General features: G+C 48.7%; 1 protein-coding gene across 1 annotated transcript in view; it reads left to right on the top strand.

The window, feature by feature from the left end:
- Nucleotides 1–12,330: 12,330 nt before the first annotated feature.
- Nucleotides 12,331–21,154, top strand: part of SLC6A5 (solute carrier family 6 member 5) — a 32,587-nt gene continuing 23,763 nt past the window's right edge. Inside the window, exons 1-8 of the mRNA XM_013301500.3 lie at nucleotides 12,331–12,345; nucleotides 14,746–14,775; nucleotides 14,931–15,458; nucleotides 16,608–16,746; nucleotides 17,898–18,029; nucleotides 18,263–18,436; nucleotides 19,261–19,402; nucleotides 19,839–19,971. Of these exons, the coding sequence (XP_013156954.1) occupies nucleotides 12,331–12,345; nucleotides 14,746–14,775; nucleotides 14,931–15,458; nucleotides 16,608–16,746; nucleotides 17,898–18,029; nucleotides 18,263–18,436; nucleotides 19,261–19,402; nucleotides 19,839–19,971 (1,293 nt within the window). The remainder of the gene's footprint in view (nucleotides 12,346–14,745; nucleotides 14,776–14,930; nucleotides 15,459–16,607; nucleotides 16,747–17,897; nucleotides 18,030–18,262; nucleotides 18,437–19,260; nucleotides 19,403–19,838; nucleotides 19,972–21,154) is intronic.

Below are 21,154 nucleotides of genomic sequence, written 5' to 3'. Positions count from 1 at the left end.
TGTTGATCCAGTTTGGGTAATGATGGTTTAGATAATTAAGCCTGAAATACAAGTAGGATTCAGTAAGTAGAATTGAACTTTGATTAAACCTTCTGATGGGTTACGCAAAGAGAAGAGCACTGAGGAGAGGGAATTTCTTAATAATATTGACTTCTGTCACAGTGCTGGACGTTCTTGAACCAAAAGTCTACTCAACTGGAAAATTGGATGTGAAGAGGACTTCTCTGCAACTCGGACGTAGCTGCGCGATGCTGCTTGCTCATGAATTAATACACTGAGAAGATAAAGCCGTAGGAAATTTGGATCTTTTGCCTGGTGATAATATGTGCATTGCTGTTCATTTGGGAAGTGTTGTGTGTTTAGAGCAGTCGCAGCTGTCATATCTAAGTAGACCCCAAAACAGATTTAGCTTGGAGAATAACAGATACTGTGTAGTGTCCCTAGAGGTAGAAATCATTCTCTTGCAGTTGGTGTGTGTGTCATTTGACCACAGTTAAGGTACCGGATGATAATGAGCGCAGACTGTGCAACCTAGCTGGAGGTGTGTGGCCCCAATCTTTTTTTACTTGTCACCTTGAACAGAGCAACGTCTCTTGCAAATGACAGCAAAGAGCAGCAGGGAATGCGCTGCCATCTGAGGGAAACTGAGGCAGGGTGGTTTTGTGGAAATAGGCGCGTGCCAAGGGAGGTTCATTGGGAAGAGATGATTTGGAGGTAAAACTCTTCAACTATCAAACAATTCAGCTCTGATCAAAATTTTCTGAAGTGATTAGTGATTTTAATTTTTTTTTCTATTGCTCTGCTGAAACTGATTTTTTTGTACAAGTTTGCCTTTCTGAAAACCCTAAATGAAGATACCTTTGTATTGTCTTAAGTGACAGTTTAAGATTGTTTTCTCTAAAACAGGCTTAGTGAATATTATTTCTTCATAATAACTTGATAAATGTTTTGATATCTAAAAGATTGTCACTTTTTCTCTTGTTTCTATACTTAAAAAAAAAAAAAACTCACACAGGCAGATACCATGTGCTGGAAGGGCAGTAGTAAAGTCTCGATTTTTCATGGCTTTCAGATTTCCTTTTAATCCATTATTTTGGTCAACTTCTAAATTAAAACCTAGGTGCAGCATCTGGCTAAGGAATATACCATGGAGTTAGGGTTGTGGTTCTGCCCATCCCTTAATGGAATTTTACGTTTTTCACACACAGCTGTTTTTTTGAATCACATGTTTCATGCCTGACTTAGTCATCCATGTGACAGTTAATTACTTTTGGAGTAATTGAGACATTATTGAAGGAAAGTGGGTTAGAGCTGTCAGCAGGAAAACCTTAGCAGTCGACACCATAAGATCATTTTGCAGTCCGCTTTTGTAGCTGCCATGTGAAATTCTCGCTTCAGTCCTGGAATAAGCAAGCAATGGCTGAGCTTCTCTTTCTCTGTGCACCTGGATTTATTCCTAGTAGAAATTGTCACTGGGAAAAGGCATTCAGTAAACTTACAGGAGAGTTTAATGGGTTTTTTATTAAAATACTACTCTTTCATATGCCTGCCAGAACACGGGTGTTTTTCCTGAGTTCTGCCACTGCTCCTCTGGGACCACTCTGTGCATGAACGTTTTTGATAGCCTCGTGTTTGTACATCTCATAATAGCATGGCGAGCGAAATGGAAGCCATTCCCATTAGTCATCGTGCCTGGCTAGTGTATTACCAGCACGGTACACCTTGGTTTTGGTAGGTCGTTGCTAGTCTATCTGCTTTTCAGCAAACTCTGTTGTTGCCAGCTATATTTTTAAAATATTGAAGCATACTTACTCTTTGGAAAAGGGCATGTACATCTCTTCAGATCGCTTTCCCCATTTGACATGTGCAACTTCCATTAATTGGGGGAGGAGGGGAAGCGGTCCAGAGTCAAACTCTCAGATTTGTTTGTTTGACATTTGCTATGCATTAAGCAGTACTTCAGCAGTCTGTTTGGAAAGGTGGTGGTGGAGAACCAAAAAAAATGGGGGGCTGGGTAGACCTATCAGGTTTTTTTGGCACAAAATATTTTAAGGACACTGCGTCTTTCCAGGGTGCATCCCCTCTGCTTGCTCTTCCCCACCTTTCATAAAGAATAAAGTCTTAGTTGGAGTTAGCCAAGTGTAATTTACCTTTTGTCTAGAACTGAAGTGGAATTAAGTGGGATGCGTAAGCCTAGCTCATAACAAGGGCACAGATGGTAGGGAAAGTTAACAACAGGCAAGAAAACACGCACCTGGCACTTGGTGCAGTAATTACCTCAACTGAGAACTCTGTATGGTTGAAGAAGACATTCTCAGATCCTATAATGTTTTCGTGTACTTCACAGGAGCCTCTGCAAGTCTTGGGTTTTTTCCATCTTCACTCCCTGCCAGCCTGTTGCAGCTTACACTGCGAAGCTATTTTTCATGCTCAGTAGCACGGAAACAGAAGGGAGAGTGTGAGCCATCACCTGGGGGGCTTTTACAGGGGGTTACGCGTGGATCTGGTGGAAGGCCAGCTGTAGATCATGCAGATGACACTTAATCTTTTCATAGTACATCCTCTGGACTGTGGTTTGCCCTAGCTCGCTTCTTTCCGATCGTGTGGGATTTGAAAGGGATATAAAAAGCTGGCATAGGTGTTAATAGTATCGTGACTCTGCACATGGGTTTCTAGGCTTGATATGTCGGGTGGCAGTCACGCCAGAAGTACTGAGTATCCCTTTCCCTCTCGCCTGGGACTGCCCGAGGGGCAGCTGTGTGGCAGGTCCTCCTGCCAGTTGTAACTAAATCTGAGTCTTGCAGCAGTGCTTAACAATCTTGCTAGGCTAAAGAAAATAAATTTAAAAATACAAATTACGAGACACTGGGTCAGCTGTTTGAACACTACTGACTCTTAGCTGAGGTCGTGAGCTGCTGGTTGTTCCCAGGTCATCTCTGCAGAAGAAACTGTTCCGTCTTACAGACCTTTTTGCTACTCCTGCTTGGACTTTACGTTCATTTCCAGTCTTTTTGGTTTGACGGGTGGTTTTTCCCCACTGTATCTGACACATGCTCCCAAATTATATTTGTCTCTTTCAAAATTGCATTGATGTATGTGTTTGCATGCTCCTTCACTTTCTTTGGGGTGCCTTTGCCTTTGCTTGTGATCAGTGCTGTGTGATACCTGGGATTTGCCTCTCTGTCTGCTAGAGACCAAGCAGCTGTGGTTTCATCATGTCTGAAGTGAAACCGCTAATAATTGTCAATCCCAGCAGGAAGCTGGAGAAAGGAACATCTGGCCAAATTCTGTTATATTCTCCAGGCTGAAGTCTCCAAATGTCAAAATCAGTTTCATTTGTCTATCTAAATGTTATTACTCAAAGTTGAGTAATGATGTGTTTCTTGAAGATGAGCAAGTTGGGTAGGAAGAGGCAGGAGCCATCCTCTACATCAAAGATGTCTCTGTCCTCTGTTTTGTAGCAATTCCTGTAAAGTAACAACTGCTGTTCTGAAAAATGTCCTTTGACATAGGAGAGATGAGAATGCCGATGCTGAAGTAATTGGTTTGTCCGGGTGGATATATTGCGTACACCTGTGCAGGCAGGAACCCTCTCCAGTGTTTGACCGTAGAGCTCACAGTACCATGTGTCATGGGTTTTCGTGGCAGGGGTTTGGTAGCAGGGGGGTTGCAGGGGTGGCTTCTGTGAGAAGGTGCCAGAGGCTGCCCCCATGTCTGAAAAAGCTGATGCCAGCCGGCTCAGAGACGGAACTAGCACTGGCCAAGGCCGAGCCTATCAGCGAAGGTGGTAGCACCTATGGGATAACATGTTTAAATAGGGGAAAAACAAATCTAAAAGATCTGTGCCAGTGAGAGAGAGGAGGGGACTGTGTGAGAGCAACTCCCCCGCCGCCCCCCAGGCCGGTGCAGCAGGAGCAGGAGGGCTCCAGGCGCCGCAGCAGAGGTTCCCGGCAGCCCATGGGAAGCCCCCGGCGGGGCAGGCTGTGCCCCCAGCCCACGGAGGGTATCGGGGGGCAGAGCCCCACGCCGGGGCAGGGGGTGCCCGACGGGGCTGTGACCCCCTGGGCAGCCCAGGCTGGGGCAGGGTCGCTGGCAGGACGCGTGACCCGGGGGGGCCCACGCCGGAGCAGGCTGGGCCTGAAGGACGGCACCCACCGGGGGGGACCCACGCCGGGGCAGGGGGTGAGGGGCTGCGGCCGGGGGAAGGGCTCACGCCGGAGGAGTGTGTAGAGGATTGTCTCCCGTGGGAGGGACCCCAGGCTGGAGCAGGGGCAGGGCGTGAGGAGGAAGGAGCGACCATACCAATCAAACAAGACAATTATGCTTTAAATGTGTGAGATTTGAGTTATATTTTTCTATGTTTAAATAATAAGCAAGCTGGCAGCTGCAATGCTAACTGATTTGCTTATAGATCTGCTAAGTTCAAACTGAAAATATACACCTTAGTTTTCTGCATTATTGCACATATTTTAAAAGGGCAAATACCTACCAGAATTAAATTAGAGGGGGACCTTGTTAATATGATTGAGATAGTTACATTCTAGAGCTTTGACATAAGATGGATTTTTAAAATTTCTAAGGAAGACAGGCATCTAACTTAACTGAAAACCACTGAGCACCGTTTAAATACTAACCACATTTGAAAATCTTCAAATGCTTTAGAAGTTGTATTTTATTTTATGTTTGTAGGTAGAGATGTGTAAGTGTCTTGGGATGTGATATTTCAGGCAGAGATGGAACAATTGCAGTGAGTGTGGATCAACAAATGTGAGCAGAGACCCAGAAAAGCTGAATGGAAGCAGTAAATAGACTGAGGCTATTTATCTCAAGGTAGCAAAGAGTAAGGGAGATGGAGCTTTTAAATATGCCTTGGAAAAAGAAACAACCCACATACATGGCCCGAAGGGGAAAGGAACCATTTGCCTTCCACACCTGTGATGTGTAGAGCAAATTAAAGCATATTATTAAGGGCTGAATTGGCTGCTGGAATATATTTTGGGTTTTTTTCTACAACTCTGAGTATTCTGATTTTGTTGATTCAGATTGCTTCCTAATAATATCCAGCTGGTTTTGGACGTCGAATTAATCTCTGGTGTCAGTGTGGCATGCTACAGTGAAGGGACAATGCCAATAAAACCACATCAGCTGATGTTCTGTGCAAAGGACAAGCAATGAATGAATTGCTGGATTGTGAAGTAGACACTTAATGCCAAATTGCTAAAAATGCTGAAGTTTTGAGGAAAGTTTTCTAGCAGTACAATGCAATTTGGAAAGCATAGTTTAGGTTAACCATGGCACAGTGGCGTCAAGGCAAAGATTTATTGTAGTGTCATATTTACAGAGATATGAAAATACATAATCATCAGGAATGGTTCATGGATGGGGTTTTGTACCAATTTTTCTTTCTCTTAAGGCTTGACAGAAAGTGTTTTTTGGAGGAGTGGAGAGGGTTTAATGCCTCAAACCTGCGAAACCTCATCCTGGCTGGCAGCATAACAGTCCTTCATACTCCTGCATTTGCCTAAAATTAAGATGGCTAATACTTTTAAAGGTACTTACATAAATGCATACCCCTGCACAAGGGGCTATGAAACTCCTTGAAGTCCTTGCAGTCAGACCTGAGAAAAGCATATTGCTGAACAGGAGGAGAGAGAATGGAGGTTACTGCCCGTGTTCATCCAAACTCTCAGTTGAAGTGATGTGCCTGAGGGCACTTGGGAGGCTGGTGGCAGAGCTGAGCTCCAGGCTCACCTCATCCTTGGTAGGTTCCTCCCTTCTCTACTTGCTTCCACTGCCTGTCTGTGCTGGGCCTGTTTGCTTCTGGAGCTGCAGGACAGAAATGATGGTATTTAGCTGCATTTTGTTAAGTTCTTTGCTATGTGATGAGAAAACATCCTCTGAGTGTCCTAGATAAACGTGGCTTTATTGGGAAAGGGTGAAGACAGATTAAATGAGAAAGGTACTCTGGAGAAACTGGCTATTGAAATACCTCTGGTGATCTTCTTTGGCATCTCTTACTGACTCACCGACAAGTGTAGGAGTGAGCTGGGAAGCTTGATAACAAAATGGTCTTTCTTGATACTGAGGCCTGGCTTCAGTTTGCCACCACCTTAGGCAGTGGATCACATTGGATTTTCATATGACCAAGACATTAAATGTATTTGAAGCTTGGTGTTGAAGCTACCCAGAATTTCAGACGGTGAACCACAGAGGTGAAAGTGGTCATTTAAACAATTAAGCTTGTACCTTAGGAGAGCAGTGGCATCTTAATTACTTGGAGAGGTATGCTCCATTTATGCTGATTTCAATATGTAAACTGGTAGAAGCTTACTTGCTTTCTCTTAACTGCTTTTAAGCAATTTAAGGCCTCGGTTTTAAACCCAGTGCCCCAAATGGAATGCACAGATTCTCTTGGGGAGTGAATAGTACTTGTAACTTTTTTTTTTTTATTGTAGATGTTGTTGGAGTTGTCTCTTCAGAATTAAAGTTGAAGGTATCCTACAACGCAAGTCTAGTTCAGCACGACCAGAAAAACTCACCGCAGGATTATAGGGCAGAGGTCTGTGCTTAGTGAAGTGCAGGCGTTACGGGATTATGTAGCTTTGACTAACAGCTGAGGAGGCTTTGAATAACAGCCACATGTGTACAAGCTGTAAGCCAGATTCTCTGCTGTGATGCCAGCCCCTTTGAGCCATCTGAGGGTGTAATGGAGCTGAAAAGTGGCTGTGTAATAGATCCCTATCTTCTGTTCCCCAGCCACGGGGTAGTTCCCAGCTGCTGCAGTGTTGGCATACCCAGCTCTCTTGTACCCAAGGCTTAGACCCCAGAATAGGGACTCTTGCTGGACTTACACTGGGAGTCTGCTAGGAAGGATGATAGTAGGTGACACGTTTCCACCAGTACATTTCCCACAGAGCTGTTGAAGTACACTGGGGTAAGTTTGGTTCAGGAAGGGGGGTCGTTACTAATGTCCTCCCAATGGGCGTCCCAGTGAAAGAAGCTGTAGCTGAAAATTTGCCTCTAGCGTTTATTCTACAGGCAAAATGAAGTTAGATTTAACCCGTGACCTTACAAGTTCACTGCCTCTGTGAATGTCCTACAAACCACTCACCGATTTAGACTTACATCCCAACAGTGGGTTGATTTATCAACCCTGAGCAGATGGGTTTCCTCATCTGGCACTCTGCAGGATGAAGTGCGAGATGTTGTCCTGCTGACAGAGGGATCACAGTTTTGTTATCTCTGTATGGCAATCACCATACCCAATTCACTGTTTATTGGGGGATTTTCCCTTTCACAGTGAAAGAGGGATGAAAAAAGAATGCAGAGCACTCTGGCTTAAACAAACCAAGAACTTCCTATGAGAGACCACAGAAAAAGTTTAAGGCTTTTTTTTTTCCCCAATCAGAAATCCAAATTACTGTTGTGACTTGCCTTGTGAAATACTGAAGTAGTTAGATGGGTAGGTTCGTTAAGTTTTGGGTTTTTTCTCACAATGGGACCATGTAGTCAATGTTGCTGACTCCTGGGAAAGCTCCCATAGCTTCACCGAGGTGCCTGCTGTGACTTTTCATTCTTACTGAGTTTGACTCGATCACCACAAGTGAATAAAGCAGTGAGTGAAAGGTGTTAGAATGGACTGGTTATCTGCTAGAATCTGGTGTATTTTCTGTGTGATCCTCATGGTGTCCTTCTAGGGCATCTGCCTAGAAAATGAACTTTCATTTTGGATAGTTGTGATACTTCCTTTCCAAATTTCTGATCAGGAGTTCAAGCCTTAGTGTGGTATGTTCACGTGGTAACTAAGATACCACAGTTTGGAGAATTACTTTTTTCAGATTAAGTTGCTGAGAGTGTTAATCTTCATTGATATATTGAAATTTAGCTGAATTGATGCTTCATGGCTGAACAATGAGTGTGTGTGCTCCAAAACTTCCCCACTTGCCAAGCAAAACCACCTTGCAGGTGGTTTAGGCACCTTTCTGCAGGTGACCATCCCCTGTAATGTGCTGTTGGTTCCATGTCCCGCCACGAGCAGTTCCTTGTCCCTGTCTCACTGGCCTGCTCCATCTGGGATGGGGGCTGCTGCCAGGCTCCTCTCCCAGCCAGGATCTGCTTCTGTTCCAGCTTCTCTGTCCCATGGTTGCCACGGCCACTGTCCATCACCCCTCTTAGACTTGTGCCAAGACTGAGGCAAAGCAATGGGGTCGATGACGTACAGAAGCACTTGGATTGCTCTCCAAAGCGCTCCTCCACATGTTGCTTCTGCAGCTCTCCCTGCGCAGAGCCAGCATGGATTTAAGGAGGTTTATGTGTCTATTCTCTAATAGTCTAGTCTAGAATGCTAACTCTACTTATGTATTTGTGTAGTTAGAAGAAACCGCTACTGCTAATCCAGTTTTGAGCACCGCTAGTTCAAGAAGATGTATTTTTTATCTTGTTTGCAGTATAAGGACAGGTACATTCTTACCTGAATAGGGAGAAGTGCTGAGTTCAGTGACTGGGCTAGGCTGAGTCTGAGTCTGGAGCTTACTGTGGCACTAGAAAAAATAATCCTTGACTTAATTGCACACTGTTAAATCATGCAAATAAATTTAGAGCTCTAAATAGTGTTTGCATATCATTTTTCATTTGATACATGGGGGAAGGGGCAGTGTTTAAGGCCTGTCCTATTGCAAAGTGGAGGTTCAAACCTGTGGTGATTATGCCCTGTGGTTAAGGCAAATGTCTGAACAAATGAAGAAACGTGTATGTACGGGTTAAATAGCTGTTAGGAGCATAAATGCCTGACCAGTGGTGCAGAAACTTCCTCCAGATGCTTCTGGTTTTCCCCCCACCTGATCCCCCTTTCTTTTAATTCTCTGTTATTTACAGTGGTCTCCACTGAAGGAGTTAAATCTCTCAGGGAGCTGACTGCTTTTGCCAATGAGGATACCAGACTTCGGCAATTAGCTGAAAATCCAAGGGCCATCCAGTGAGTTCTGTGGGTTAAGGCAGTTGGAAGCCAGCTCATCGGGAAATACAGTAGAGCTAAAGTATAGCAGGATGGGCCTGAGGCGTTTCGCAGGAGAAAGATAACAGGTAATTATCACTTGAAAGATTTTACAGTCTCTTCGTTATCTGGACATAATTAACTGAAAGAGGTGAAATACTGCAGCCTGATAAGGTGAACCTTTGTCTTAAGAAAGGGTCTGTGCTCTCTGCACAGGGAAACTGCTCAGCTGAATTAAGGCTGTACAAGTTCCTGTGTATAGGTAGAATGACAAGGGAAGTACAAGGAATTGAAGGTGAAGCATCACTTTGCAAGATCTGGCTTATTGAGACCTGCTTTTGCCGGGTTTGATCTCTCTCTCAGCTGAGTGAGTACAATATTCTCCTTGGCTTTGCATTACGTATCGCTATAGTTAAATCATTATAATGGCTTAAAACCATTGTTGGGTGTAAGAAAAGCCGTAGTTGGGGGCGGGGGGTTATGCATATATTAATATTTCCCTGTTACCCAAAACGGGAATTTCTCTGCGAGATTCCAAAGCCCTGGGTGGGGGCTGATTTATTCACCAGGGAGCAGCTGGAGATTGGCTTTGCAGCCCTGCATCCTCCGGGGGGGACACGACGGGACACCCGACCGTCCCCCGGGCTGCCCACCCCAGCGGCTGGCTTGGCTGCTGAGGTCAGTGCCACCTGCCACAAACCTAAAGATCAGGTGAAACGCCCGTTTGACTGCAAGTCAGATACACGAAATGCTGCATACAGATGGGATCAGTGCGTTTCCCAGCTCACCTCTGACACCTCTCTAAGGTGACCGCCTTTAACAAAAAGGCTGTTCAATAGCAATCTTAACCGGGCACTTAAAGGCATTCCCGGGTTCTTTACACTCTTCCTTATCCTTACTATTGTATTTGCCTTTTAGCTTTAAGGAGAAAAGAGTGTAAATGGCCGTCTGCTGTGGAGAGCCCCCCACCCCAGCGGTTTTCCCTGGATTTGCCGGAAAGCTCCGAGCCAAACCCAAAATCCAGGTGAGACCGAGCTGGGAAGGGAAGGAGGGAACCTCCGCTCGGAGCATGGGCTGGAGCCCTGCGAGTCGCTTGACACAAACTGATTGTCCCTCTTCTACGTGGGGACCCTCGGCCAAGCTGTGACTTCAGTGTGGCACTGGCGAGGGCTGCGGCTGGGGGTCCTGGGAGAAAACGGGGAGGGCGGGGGGCTGCAGTTCCTCGCTGCGATGCCTCCATCAGTTTTAGGCCAACTTTCCAGTGGGAAGGAAGGAGAAGGAGAGAGATTTAAGATCAATAGCCGCAGTGCTTAACCCAGGCGTTAAAGCAGGCGGGCGGGGGATGTGACCGCAGGGACGGGAGCTGCGTGGGTGTCGCTTGCTCCTGTCGTGACTCGTTTTTTTCCGCTGAGGCACGGCACGAATGCGGTGTAAGAGCAGGAAAGTACGTGTTACAAAGGGAGGGGGGCCAGGGGGCTCCCGGCGGTGCCGGCTCCCCCGCCTTCCCTTGTGCATTTGCTTATCTGCAGAGAGGGGGTAGGGGGAGAGGAGGGATGGCGAGCAAGGGAAGCAAAATAAATCAATTGCTATTTTTCATCTTTGACAAAGTAATTAAGACTCGTTGGTCCTTTCCGCAGGCCGCGGACGGCGCCGGTTTGCGGGCAGCGCTGCCTCCGAGGGCTATCACGGCGGGCAGGGGGACCTGGGGGCTGTTTCGGGGCCCGGGTGGGGTCTGCCCGTTTGTTGTTTGTTTTTTGGTTTGTTTTGTGGGTTTGGTGTTGTGGGTTTTTTTTGTTTTGGTTTTTTTTTTGTTTTGTTGTTGTTGGTTTGTTTTTTTTTTTTTGAAAGACTAGAACCCCCCCCCCGCCCCCGCCCGGAGTAGTCGCCCCCCACCCACCCAGCGGCGGTGTGGGCGGCCCCGGGGGGGGCTGTGCCGGTGGCCGTGGCTTTGGGAAGCAGACAGGGACTCCTCCGGCCAGGGCAGGCTTATGGCGGGGGTGGGTGACCCCCCGAGGCAGGGAGGGGGTGGCGTGTGCCGGGAGCTGCCGCCAGGTCGTTTTCCGTAATCCCTCAGGTATCGTCCTCAGGGCTGTGAAGAGGCAGTTCGAAACTAAGAGCGAGCTCAGAAAAGTAATTCTAATTAGAATTTAACTGACGTTAAACCCCTCAGTTGGAGGGATTTGTTTTGTTTTGGAAAGGAACCATTCTTCCAAACCAGGCGCTCGGAGCAGGGCCGGTGCCCCCATCGGAAGCCGCCCGTGGGCGGGCAGCACCGGCACGGCGCGGGGGGAGCTCGGCTTCACCGCAACCGGCGCCGGGGGGAGAGGGGTAGGGGGCGCTAGGAAAAGGGAAATGTTTGAAATCCCAGCCATGTTTCTCTGGGTTTTCCTCTCGTCCAAAACCGGGTCCTTGGCTCCGATCCTCAGCGAGAACCTCCCGCCGTGCCCCAGCGAGAGCGCCCTTACCCGGTGTGCGGGGGAAAGAGGGGAGTGCTCTGGCCTGTGCTGAAAGTAAAGGAGATCGATTCCTCTCGTCCAGGGGTGAAACTTCGATTTCACGTTTCAGTGCTAACGGGGAAAGCAAAAAATACCGCTTAGAAAAGCATGAGAAGAATGAGTTTGGTCGGTTTTCGGGGAGGAACAACAACAACCAAAAAAAAAAACCCAACCAACAAAAAACCCCACTAAACCCAAAATAAGTCAGCCCTGTGAATCTAGAAAAGGTTTGGGGGTCTTCAGGACCAAAATATTTATTTAACTGCTGCCTTGTCGCTTATGATTTGGTCCGTGCTTTTAGGGACATAAATGTAACCTGAAGGGCAGCATCACCGAGCTAACGACCTGCTCCCTGCCCTGGCTCCCGGCGGGTTGCGCTGCGGGTGGAGGATGCCCTGAGAAGGAAACCCTGCAAAACGCGTCCGATTTCCTCCCCTCCCCAATAAAACTGGCTTCTGTGTGCACCCGTCGATTTAGGGGTGGCCCGGAGAAGAGGAGAGCGTGGTAGGACGGAGACGCGAGAGTGTATTTGAAGAGAGGAACGTACACAGTCTAGGCACATGGTGTGATTGAAAGTGTGTATGGGTAAAAATACCTCTATGTGCGTATTATAATTATATACTTACAGTACAGGTGGGGCCCTATGCTTGAAGTTAACGGCAGCCGTGTTACAAACACGCTCCCAAGCTCTGCTGTAAGGCGAAAGCATTTTTCAGCTGGGAGACGGGATCATCTTTTCTGCAAAAACCGATTTTCAATGTTCTGCTTTGCTAGCTTCCAATCTCATCGGCTTTCCTGGCGCTTTTAATAACTCTTAGGGGTGAATTTCTGCTTACACCCGCAATGGCCAGGGATGAGGTACAGGACCTGCCGGGAACGGGCAGCCTCCGCGGCTACCGGCGCTGCGGGCAGCTGCCTGCAGTGGACCAAGGTGGACCCTGACGGCACCGGGCAGCCACAGGCTTTGCGGAATTGTCTGCGGTGCTGTGTGGTTTTTTTGTTGGTGTTTTGTTTTTGTTTTTTTTTTTTTTTACTCTGTCCGCTGAAACGAACGTTACTAATCCATAAAATCAAGGACGTACAAGAAATGCATGTGATGCTGGCGAGTTTAGCCCCCTTCTCCCCTCCCCTCCCCGCATAGGCGCACACTTCGCATTGCTTACGCTAAAATACAAAATACTCTCTGGAGAAGCTGACGCTAGCAGAGTGTATAGTGTATGCGGAGGAACAGCGGCTCTGACGCTGAAACAGCTGGGAAGGTTGCTTAGGGAGCATCCCGATTTGCCAATGCGCTTTTGATTTTTGTCAGCATGAACAAAGTTACCTTGTGCGCAACAAATCTTTGAGAAAGCCCCTCAAGAAGCGAATAACGGTTATGGGAAGTGTTTATGGGTGAAGTTGTAAAAACGATTCTGACTTTTAATGAGTAATCCCCCCCCACCCCCACTTCTCAGACATAAATGCTTTGATGGGTGGGGGAAGAACACCAACAACTTGACTGCGGTTGCCGTCATCTTTGCTCCCACGTAACTATTCTTAAGATAGTTTTGAGGAAAGATTGCTTTATTGTGTGTATCGTTTTAGTTTAACTAGGGCTGAGGGTTTCCCCCAGGAGGCACAGTAAAAATAGACGATATGGTGTTGTGCGGTGAGAACAGGGAAGACACAGTTAAAATGCGTTTGTGTACTTGTTACACAGCGAACTTCTCTGTGTATAGGTATATGGAGATATTTATATTTAAAAATATATAATTTTTATACATATATATAAAAGCTACGCTAACGTTTAATCCAACTGTGAACTGCAGAAATACAGGAAGGAAAAAAGGGGAAGTTGAATCACACGCTGTAATAATAAAGAGGGGGGAGAGGGGTAGAAATGGAAGGTTTCTCCCCATTTCCCTCTTGCTTTAGGTGCAGTAGTACGTGTTTCTCACATGTTCCCTCTAATTACCAGCAGGAAACTTCTTCCGTGCTCTTGCTGGATTTGGTTTAGTAATCAGCCCCCATATGAGTCACACGGAACACGCAAGCCCACTGCCGCGTGAGTGACAGCTAGCCGGCGCTCTGGCTTCTTGTTGTCCCTTTAAAATCTGAAACCAAGGGTAATGATTTATCAAGCTCTTATTATCAAGAAAATGTCAACCGAAGGGCACCTTGCTATGCACTGACGCAAACCCAGTCTTTCCCAAGGAAGTATAGAAAGCTTTGCTCTGGATTGGGCAAAATCCAGTCTGCCAGTTGCCTGTACTGCTGTTTTTACCTCTGCCGAGTCAATCTGTGGCTGTTTAAGACATGGTAAGTGCTTGATGGCTTTGATGGTGAAAGCGGCTGAAGGGAGGGAAGCGGTGCCGGAGGGGGAGCTGTCCGTGGTGCTGCCGGCGCTGCCCGCGGAACCCGTGCGGGGAGCCGCCCGCAGACCGCGGTAGGGCTGCTGTCGAAGAAGGAGGCGCCGGGGGAAACGGTGGTACCCCGAAGTGCACTGGGATAGTGAGCGAGTCCTTGCAGATCTCATCCCTGACGCTGGGAGATGTGATAAAGACGGAGAGAATACCTGTGACAGAAACAGTTCCGCGAAACCTTCTTCTAAAAAAGAAGGTTTATTGGTGAAGCTGACATTAAACTGATGGAAAAGGTAGGGTTTGTCTGCAGTTGTTTAAGGTATAAGAAGAATATGCATTCTAAAATATAATCCTAAACTGGAGGGTAAAGCGGGCGTGGCGGGCTGGGACTGTCGTTAATAATCTCTTTAATGAATAAGGAATGCTTTAAAAGAAATCTTTAGTGTTGCACGAGTCAAAAACATAAGAAAAAGAACAGGGAAAGTTAGTTGTTAATGACGTTAATTCCGCTGTGGTGGTGTGCTTATTTTTGCGCTTCACTGTCTTGCTGTCGGGTTTTGAAAGGTGGCAGCCAGCTCAGAAATGCTTACTAGCACTTGTTTTTTAACATCTCTGACTGCCTACAGGGCAGCTTGTCTATTGCCCATATATTAAAAAAAAAAAAAAAGAAAAAAAAAAGCGCCTATGTGCATTGTTGAATGACAGAAAGGAAATGGGGCGTAAAATTAAAGAATCTTTCTACACTGGTGATAGGGAAGGGAGAATCCTACAGTCGTGATGTGAAATCTAACGAGGTCTGGCGGTGCAGTGCTGTAGAAACACTTATTTAAACTCGAATTACGGGTTTGCAGATGCTGGTGCGTTTTGTGTGTGTTTCTTCCGATTTTTTTGTGTACCTTACTGTTTTTTCCCCCAGAATATTAACGTTGAAAGAGAGGGCAAGCAGGTGAGCCAGGGCACCTCGAAATTCTGCAACACTTTTCTATCCAGATTTTCTAGCGCATGCGTTTTGTGCACGAGGACAGAATTTTGTAGAATCTCTGCAATCCCAACATTTTTTTTTCTCCTTTTGTTAAAATATGTGACGTTGTCAATTTTTAGGATTACGCCGATCCCAGGGATATGAGCAAGCAGACTGTGAACAGTCCTGAAACCGTTGCTCCTGGACCCAGTGAAGGGGCGGGAGTTGTAAGAATCAGCCCCGAAAATGAGCCGCAGAATGCCCCATCGCAAGCCCTTGCCGCGATGGCCAGGCTTCCCCGATCGCTCTCGAACGACAACAAAATACTTTCTTTCGAAGAAGCTAAACCAAACGATTTTGAGAGGACCAAAGTCGGGATCTGCAAGCTCAGCAGCACCCCGGTGCAAGCCAACTCCACCCTGCGGAGAGAATCCCTGGAAACCTTTCCGTGCAAGCACACCCCTGGGGCAGGGGCCGCCGGGCAAGCTGCTATCCCTCACTGCAAAATTCCCGCTTTGCAAAGCACAGACGGGGACGCTAATCTAACCCTTGGTAAGAGCACACTGGAGCGAAACAACGCCAAAGGCGCCTGGGTGACCTTGAGCCAGAGTACCGTGGTGCTGGGCACAGATGGCAACACTTCTGTTCTTCCTGGCAGAGTGGAGGGGGTAAGTTGGCTTCTTAAAGAGTTTCTCTCGACCCTGTCTTCACCCTGGGGGAGTGAGGGGTCTTTCCACTCAGTACCCATTTGGAGCTGGTCCCCAAACCAGTCGGGGATGGGGCTGTGCCGCGGGGAGGGGGGAAGGAGGGAGGGGGGGAGAGGGTTTTAGAGAAGGTGCTATGCTGCTGGCGGGTGCTAATAACGTCATATCGGTATAATCGATAGTTCCGGGCTAACCCCAAGGCGTGCACGGTGCCGTGCCTGCCGGTGTATCCCGGTCCCGACCGGCGGGACGTCTGTGCGCGCCCCCGGAGGCGGGGGCGTGCCTGGCCCTTCCCCCTCGGCCGAGTACTTGAGAGACTGTACCCAAAAATACAGCAAAATACAGCAACCCGACCCCCCCCACCCCAAGACGTCAAACCCCGCCAGAGCCTGGCCCTGCGTCCCGGGGTGGCTTTGCTGTGGGGGTGTGCGAGGCCAGGAGGGGGTGTCCCCTCACCCCGTCCCCTCCCGCCCGCATCTGGGCTTACCCTCAAAGGAGTAGGGGCGGGTTCATTCTGTAAAAGCGGTTTTTTATTTAGTTCCTGTGTGCTGGGGGAAAGGGCTGGGCCCCCGCGGGCCTTGCTGCCGGCGGTGGGTCCTTACCCACCCAGAGGGCGCAGGGACCTCCCGTGCACCGGGGCATTAGGAGTCGGGCGACCCCCCACCCCGAGGCCCCGTGTGGATGCCAGCGCCGCCGGGAGATGCGCATTGCGGTGCCCGGGGTCTCCGGGAACGGAGTCTTAGGGCCGAGCCCTGCGCATTTTGACCCCGGAGGAGCTCCCCGGGCTGCAGGCGCCGCCTCCGCTCCCTCGGGAGCATCCTGAGGGAGGGTTGTGCTTTAAAAGCCCCTCTCCTGGCTTTTTTTCTGGCAGAAGAGAGCCCGGGCAGGGGCTTCAGGAAAGGGGAGGGTCCTGTCCCCCGTCCCGTCCCCGGGTCTCTCCCCGGTGAACCCCGCAGCCGCAGCCCCGCGATGCTTGTTTGCAAAAGTGGCTCTTTTCCGATCTCTCTCTCTCTTTTTTTTTTTTTGTTTGTTTTGGTTTTTGTTTTTTGGGTTTTTTTTTGCTTGGTTTGGTTTTGTTTGGTTTTTTGTTTCCCCCGCTTTCCCCCCTTTTAGGAAGACGATGTAGGGGATGAAAATAAAGCCCGAGGGAACTGGTCTAGCAAGCTGGATTTCATTCTCTCCATGGTGGGTTATGCAGTAGGGCTGGGCAATGTCTGGAGGTTCCCGTACCTGGCCTTTAAGAACGGGGGAGGTATGATGGCTTCTTCCTGTCTCTCTACCTGCAGTACCGTACGTGCCTGAGCCCGCCCCTGCCTCTGCGGCGGGGAGAAACCCCAGGGCAGCACCCCTTGAGCTGAGCAGGGGGCCGGGGGCACCCCCGGACCGCCAGCGGCTTAGTGAAGCCCCTGGCTGCGTTCTCCTGGTGGTCAGCTCTGAGAGCAAGAGAGCTCCGGCGGGATTTCGTTGAAAGGTAGCGGTTTCCTTAAAAACCGCTGGGACGGGTGTGTGCTGGCCGGGCAGGGAGGAAGACGAGGAGCGGGGCTGATGGCAGCCGGACATCGAGCGGGGGCCACCTCCGCGTGTGAACCCCCCCGGGTCTGAACCCGCTAATGGGGGAGCGGAGGACGGTGCAAAGGGTTTTCGAGGCGGGGGAGTCACACGAGGACGTTTGAACCCGGGTCCACATGTTACTGCGTGCGGTCTGGGGGGTCCCCCGCCCATCTCTCGGTGCCCCCGTTGCGAAATAGCCGTTTGGACGAAGCGAACGCCGCTCGGCACAGCCGAGGAGAAGTCACGTCAGGAAGGGGGTTTGTGCCGTTAATAGTTCACAAGGGGAAGAAAAAGTTTATTTGCGGAGGTTCTCCCGGCAAAGGCTCTTATTTAAACTGAGAATTTTAAATAAGGGGGTGGGGGTGTCGCTGCGGTCAGGCTGCCCCGTCATCGCTGCGGACGGCGATGCAGATGTTCCAAGAGCCATTTTACCAGAGCGCGCTGACGATTTCAAACTAAAATCAACTTTTACCCCCCAAAGGTGACCTTTCTTTTTATCACATATAAGAACTTTTAAGTGGGAGGTGTTAAAACGCTCCTTTCACAATAATACCGCCTCGAGCAAATGCTGGAAGGGCAGAAAGCTGCGCCCCCCGCGCCGGGGCTGGGCGCACCGGGGGTCGGTACAGAGCAGAGGAGCTTTAAGGGCTGCAGGTCTCGGCGAAGTTGCCCCCGGTGTCGGGGGGGATGGGGGCGGTTTCGGCCCGAGAGAGCCCCCCAGCCTGCCGCCTCACCGTGCTGCGCAGCGAGGCGAGGCCAGCCCGATGTGACGGCTCAGGCGGCGCGGCCCCCCCGCCTCTGTGCGCGATGATTCAGGTTGTTCTCTCTTTTCTCCCCCTCCTCCCCCCCAAGGTGCGTTTCTCATCCCCTATTTGATGATGTTGGCTCTAGCTGGGATCCCCATTTTCTTCCTGGAAGTCTCCCTGGGGCAGTTTGCTAGTCAGGGCCCCGTGTCGGTCTGGAAAGCCATCCCCGCCTTGCAAGGTGAGCGGAGCAGGAGCCGGCCCGGTTTGGGGGAGCATGACCTGCACCCCCTTTCTTGCATGGCTTAAGCACCGCCGCCTCCCTGCGCCCCCGCTCCGCAGTCGCATGCTACGGGCTCTGCCGCTGGCGGCTCCGCAGCCTTTGCGCGCAACTTGCGCGGCCCTCGCCATCGCCCTGCAGCCGCCTGGCCCGGCGCTGACCCCCGTCTCCTCTCTCTCTATCTTCTCTCTCAGGCTGCGGCATTGCGATGCTGATCATCTCGGTCCTAATAGCCATATATTACAATATTATTCTGTGCTACACACTTTTCTACCTTTTTGCGTCCTTTGTACCCGTGCTCCCTTGGGCTTCCTGCAACAACCCGTGGAACACGCCAGACTGTAAAGATAAAAACAAACTTTTGTTAGGTAAGTTGGGGCAGGGTGATTTTTTTTAAATTTTTTTTTTTGAGGAGTGTGTGCCCGTGGTGTTTTTCTAGAGCTTTCCCCAGTTCAGCTGTGCCCCTGGGAGATGCCGGGCAAGGGTCCTGGCACGGAGGAGCCGTCGCTTCCCAAGCCCCTCTGGAGCGCTCTGCATCATATGGGCTCTTCCCCAACTTCTGTTTATATTTTTCCTCATCGAGGATAAATGGAATTTTTCAGTTATAATGCTGAACAAAACCACTTACCCCCCCACCCCCCCACCCTCCCCTCCCGGTAAAAACTGCGTACAGGAGAAAGCACGGAATGAAATGCTGTACCTGTCGGCCCCTGGGGGCGGTTGGCGGCACCTTCTTGGGCTTTACCAGGCGCGTTTTAACGAAAACAACGAAACCCGTTTTTGCAAAAGGCCCAAAAGACGCAATGATGCGCAAAGGGGAAGAGTAAACCGAGCGAGGAACCTGCGGGAAGCGGGGCCGGTGCGGGTCCCCGGCCCGGCCCGGGGGCTCCGCAGCGGCCCCTGCCCCGGCGGGGGTGGGTTCTCCGGGTGGGCACAGGTCCCCTCGATCCCTCCAGCTCTTTTTATGCCTTAAGCGTTGGGATAGAGGGGGGAAATCGTCAGGGACTTGAAGACCCGGTTCTCCCGGACCCTTACAGTTTCTGTAAGCAAAGTGTTCCAGAAATCTGACAGAACAGAAGCTCCAGTAATGTGTGTGAGCTGATGCTTCTTGTTGTCATTTTACACCCAACCTGAGAAAGAAAAAAAATCTAGACAAGTTCTTTTTCTCTGTTTTCCCCTCGTTTCTTCCTAGATTCTTGTATTATTAGTGAGCATCCAAAAATACAAATCAAGAACTCCACTTTCTGTATGAGTGCCTATCCAAACTTGACTATGGTTAACTTCACCAGTGAAGGAAACAAAACGTTTGTCAGTGGAAGCGAAGAATACTTCAAGTAAGATCTTTCTTTATTTAGAGATGTTGCTTTAATCTTTCTCTAAAATCCACCCTAACAGACAACAAATCTCTCTTTGGAAGACTAGAAATAGAATAGCTAAGGACAGCAAATGATACCCGCTTTTTTCTGCTTAGGAATGATGACAGCTAAATTTCAAACTCTGGACTACTTGTGTTTTGTTCCTGTGGTGCTTAGCACAGCCAGGGTATTGGCCCACGCCTGGCATTTTTATCTACTACTGCAATGCAGATAGATAAAATAATACATGGTGGGAATCACTGGAACCTTCTAGAGAAACCACTGAGAACGCTGAAGCAAAACAAAATACTGTAGAAATTTGCATTGAATTACTGCCTGCCGTTGCTGTCATTAATTTTTCTGCTTTCTTTTTTTTTCTTTTTTTTTTTTTTTTTAAATTCTGTTTTGTTCTTAGGTACTTTGTCTTGAAGATTTCGGCAGGGATTGAATATCCTGGTGAGATTAGATGGCCCTTGGCACTATCTCTTTTCCTAGCTTGGGTGATTGTATATGCCTCCCTTGCTAAAGGAATCAAGTCATCAGGAAAAGTAAGAAAAATATTTGTGACAGTACACTTGGAAGAAAGCAGCACGCTGCTTGAAGGGAATGACACTCTTGTTGAAGGCAATGAATTACTGAAAAATATTTGCAGTAAATGACTAAGTCTTAATGAAATGCCCTTATCTTGTCCATGTTTTCCTGTCCAGCCAAAACATAAAAAAGAGAAAATTTTGGTTCAGCATTTGTTCCCTAATCCTCAGTAAGTTTAAAATGAGTCCTCAGTGGCTGGATGGCAAAAAAGGTGCCTTCGGCAGCTGTCTCTATTCTGGGTGGTGGTCATTGCAGTTCTGCAGTCATCTCGCATTTCATTGAAATCAGGGAAATTGTGGTGTAAATTAAGATGTTAAGCAACCCATTTCAGCATCAGAACCAAACTTAAATTGGTCTGTGGTGAGCGAGCAGAGACAGCACTGATCTTCTTTTCCCAGACATTTGTGTGCCATCTAAAACTCCTCCCAGCTGTAACCCAGCTCCTTGCTCTGTTTCTCAGACATTTCACATGCCATCCTCTCCCTTGCCCGTCAAATCGGCAGCTTTCTGCTGTGCCTCCTAACTAGCAACTGTGACGAGGGGTAGCCTGTCCTCTCGTTGGCATGGAAGTACAGATTTATGAGTTGGCCAGGCAGCTGGCTGGGCAGAGAAATGCAGCTTTTTCTTCAGCAGCAGCACTGGTTTGGGTGTTTGGTGGTGTTTGTTGTTGTTTTTTTTTTTTTTTTAAACCTGCAGGGATATGGAGTATCTGAGACTTCTCCATCAATGCTGCTGCAGTTAGATCGCACGTTAAAATGTTAGATGATGACACAGCATAAACCTAGCCTATTCACACAGAGTGGGCTGGAAAAGTAAAAAACCTAGGCCAAAATAGCTGTTTCCTCAGATAAAGATAGTGCATATGTAGACATAGCTATGAATTGTCTAGAGCAGGGCATGGGGTTTCTGATTCCAGGGCATCCCTTGGCATGTAGAAGGCGATGACATCTGTTGGGAGGTAGCCTGGGAATTAGCAGAGAATCCAAAGACTCAGAGTGCCAGGGAAAGCAGAGATCTCCGTGCCCCCTTGGCGTGGTGGGACAAACTGTTTCATGAAAGGCCAGAGCCAAGAAACAGCTGACGTACAGGAGAATAACCGGGGTTTGGATGTGGCAATAGGTATTTCTTTAAGTGAGTCTT

This window comes from Falco peregrinus, chromosome 9 (genome assembly GCF_023634155.1).
Source record: "Falco peregrinus isolate bFalPer1 chromosome 9, bFalPer1.pri, whole genome shotgun sequence".
Lineage (NCBI taxonomy): Eukaryota > Metazoa > Chordata > Aves > Falconiformes > Falconidae > Falco > Falco peregrinus.
The sequence above is the reverse complement of the archived record's forward strand: the minus strand, read 5'-3'. Positions and strand labels throughout refer to the sequence as shown.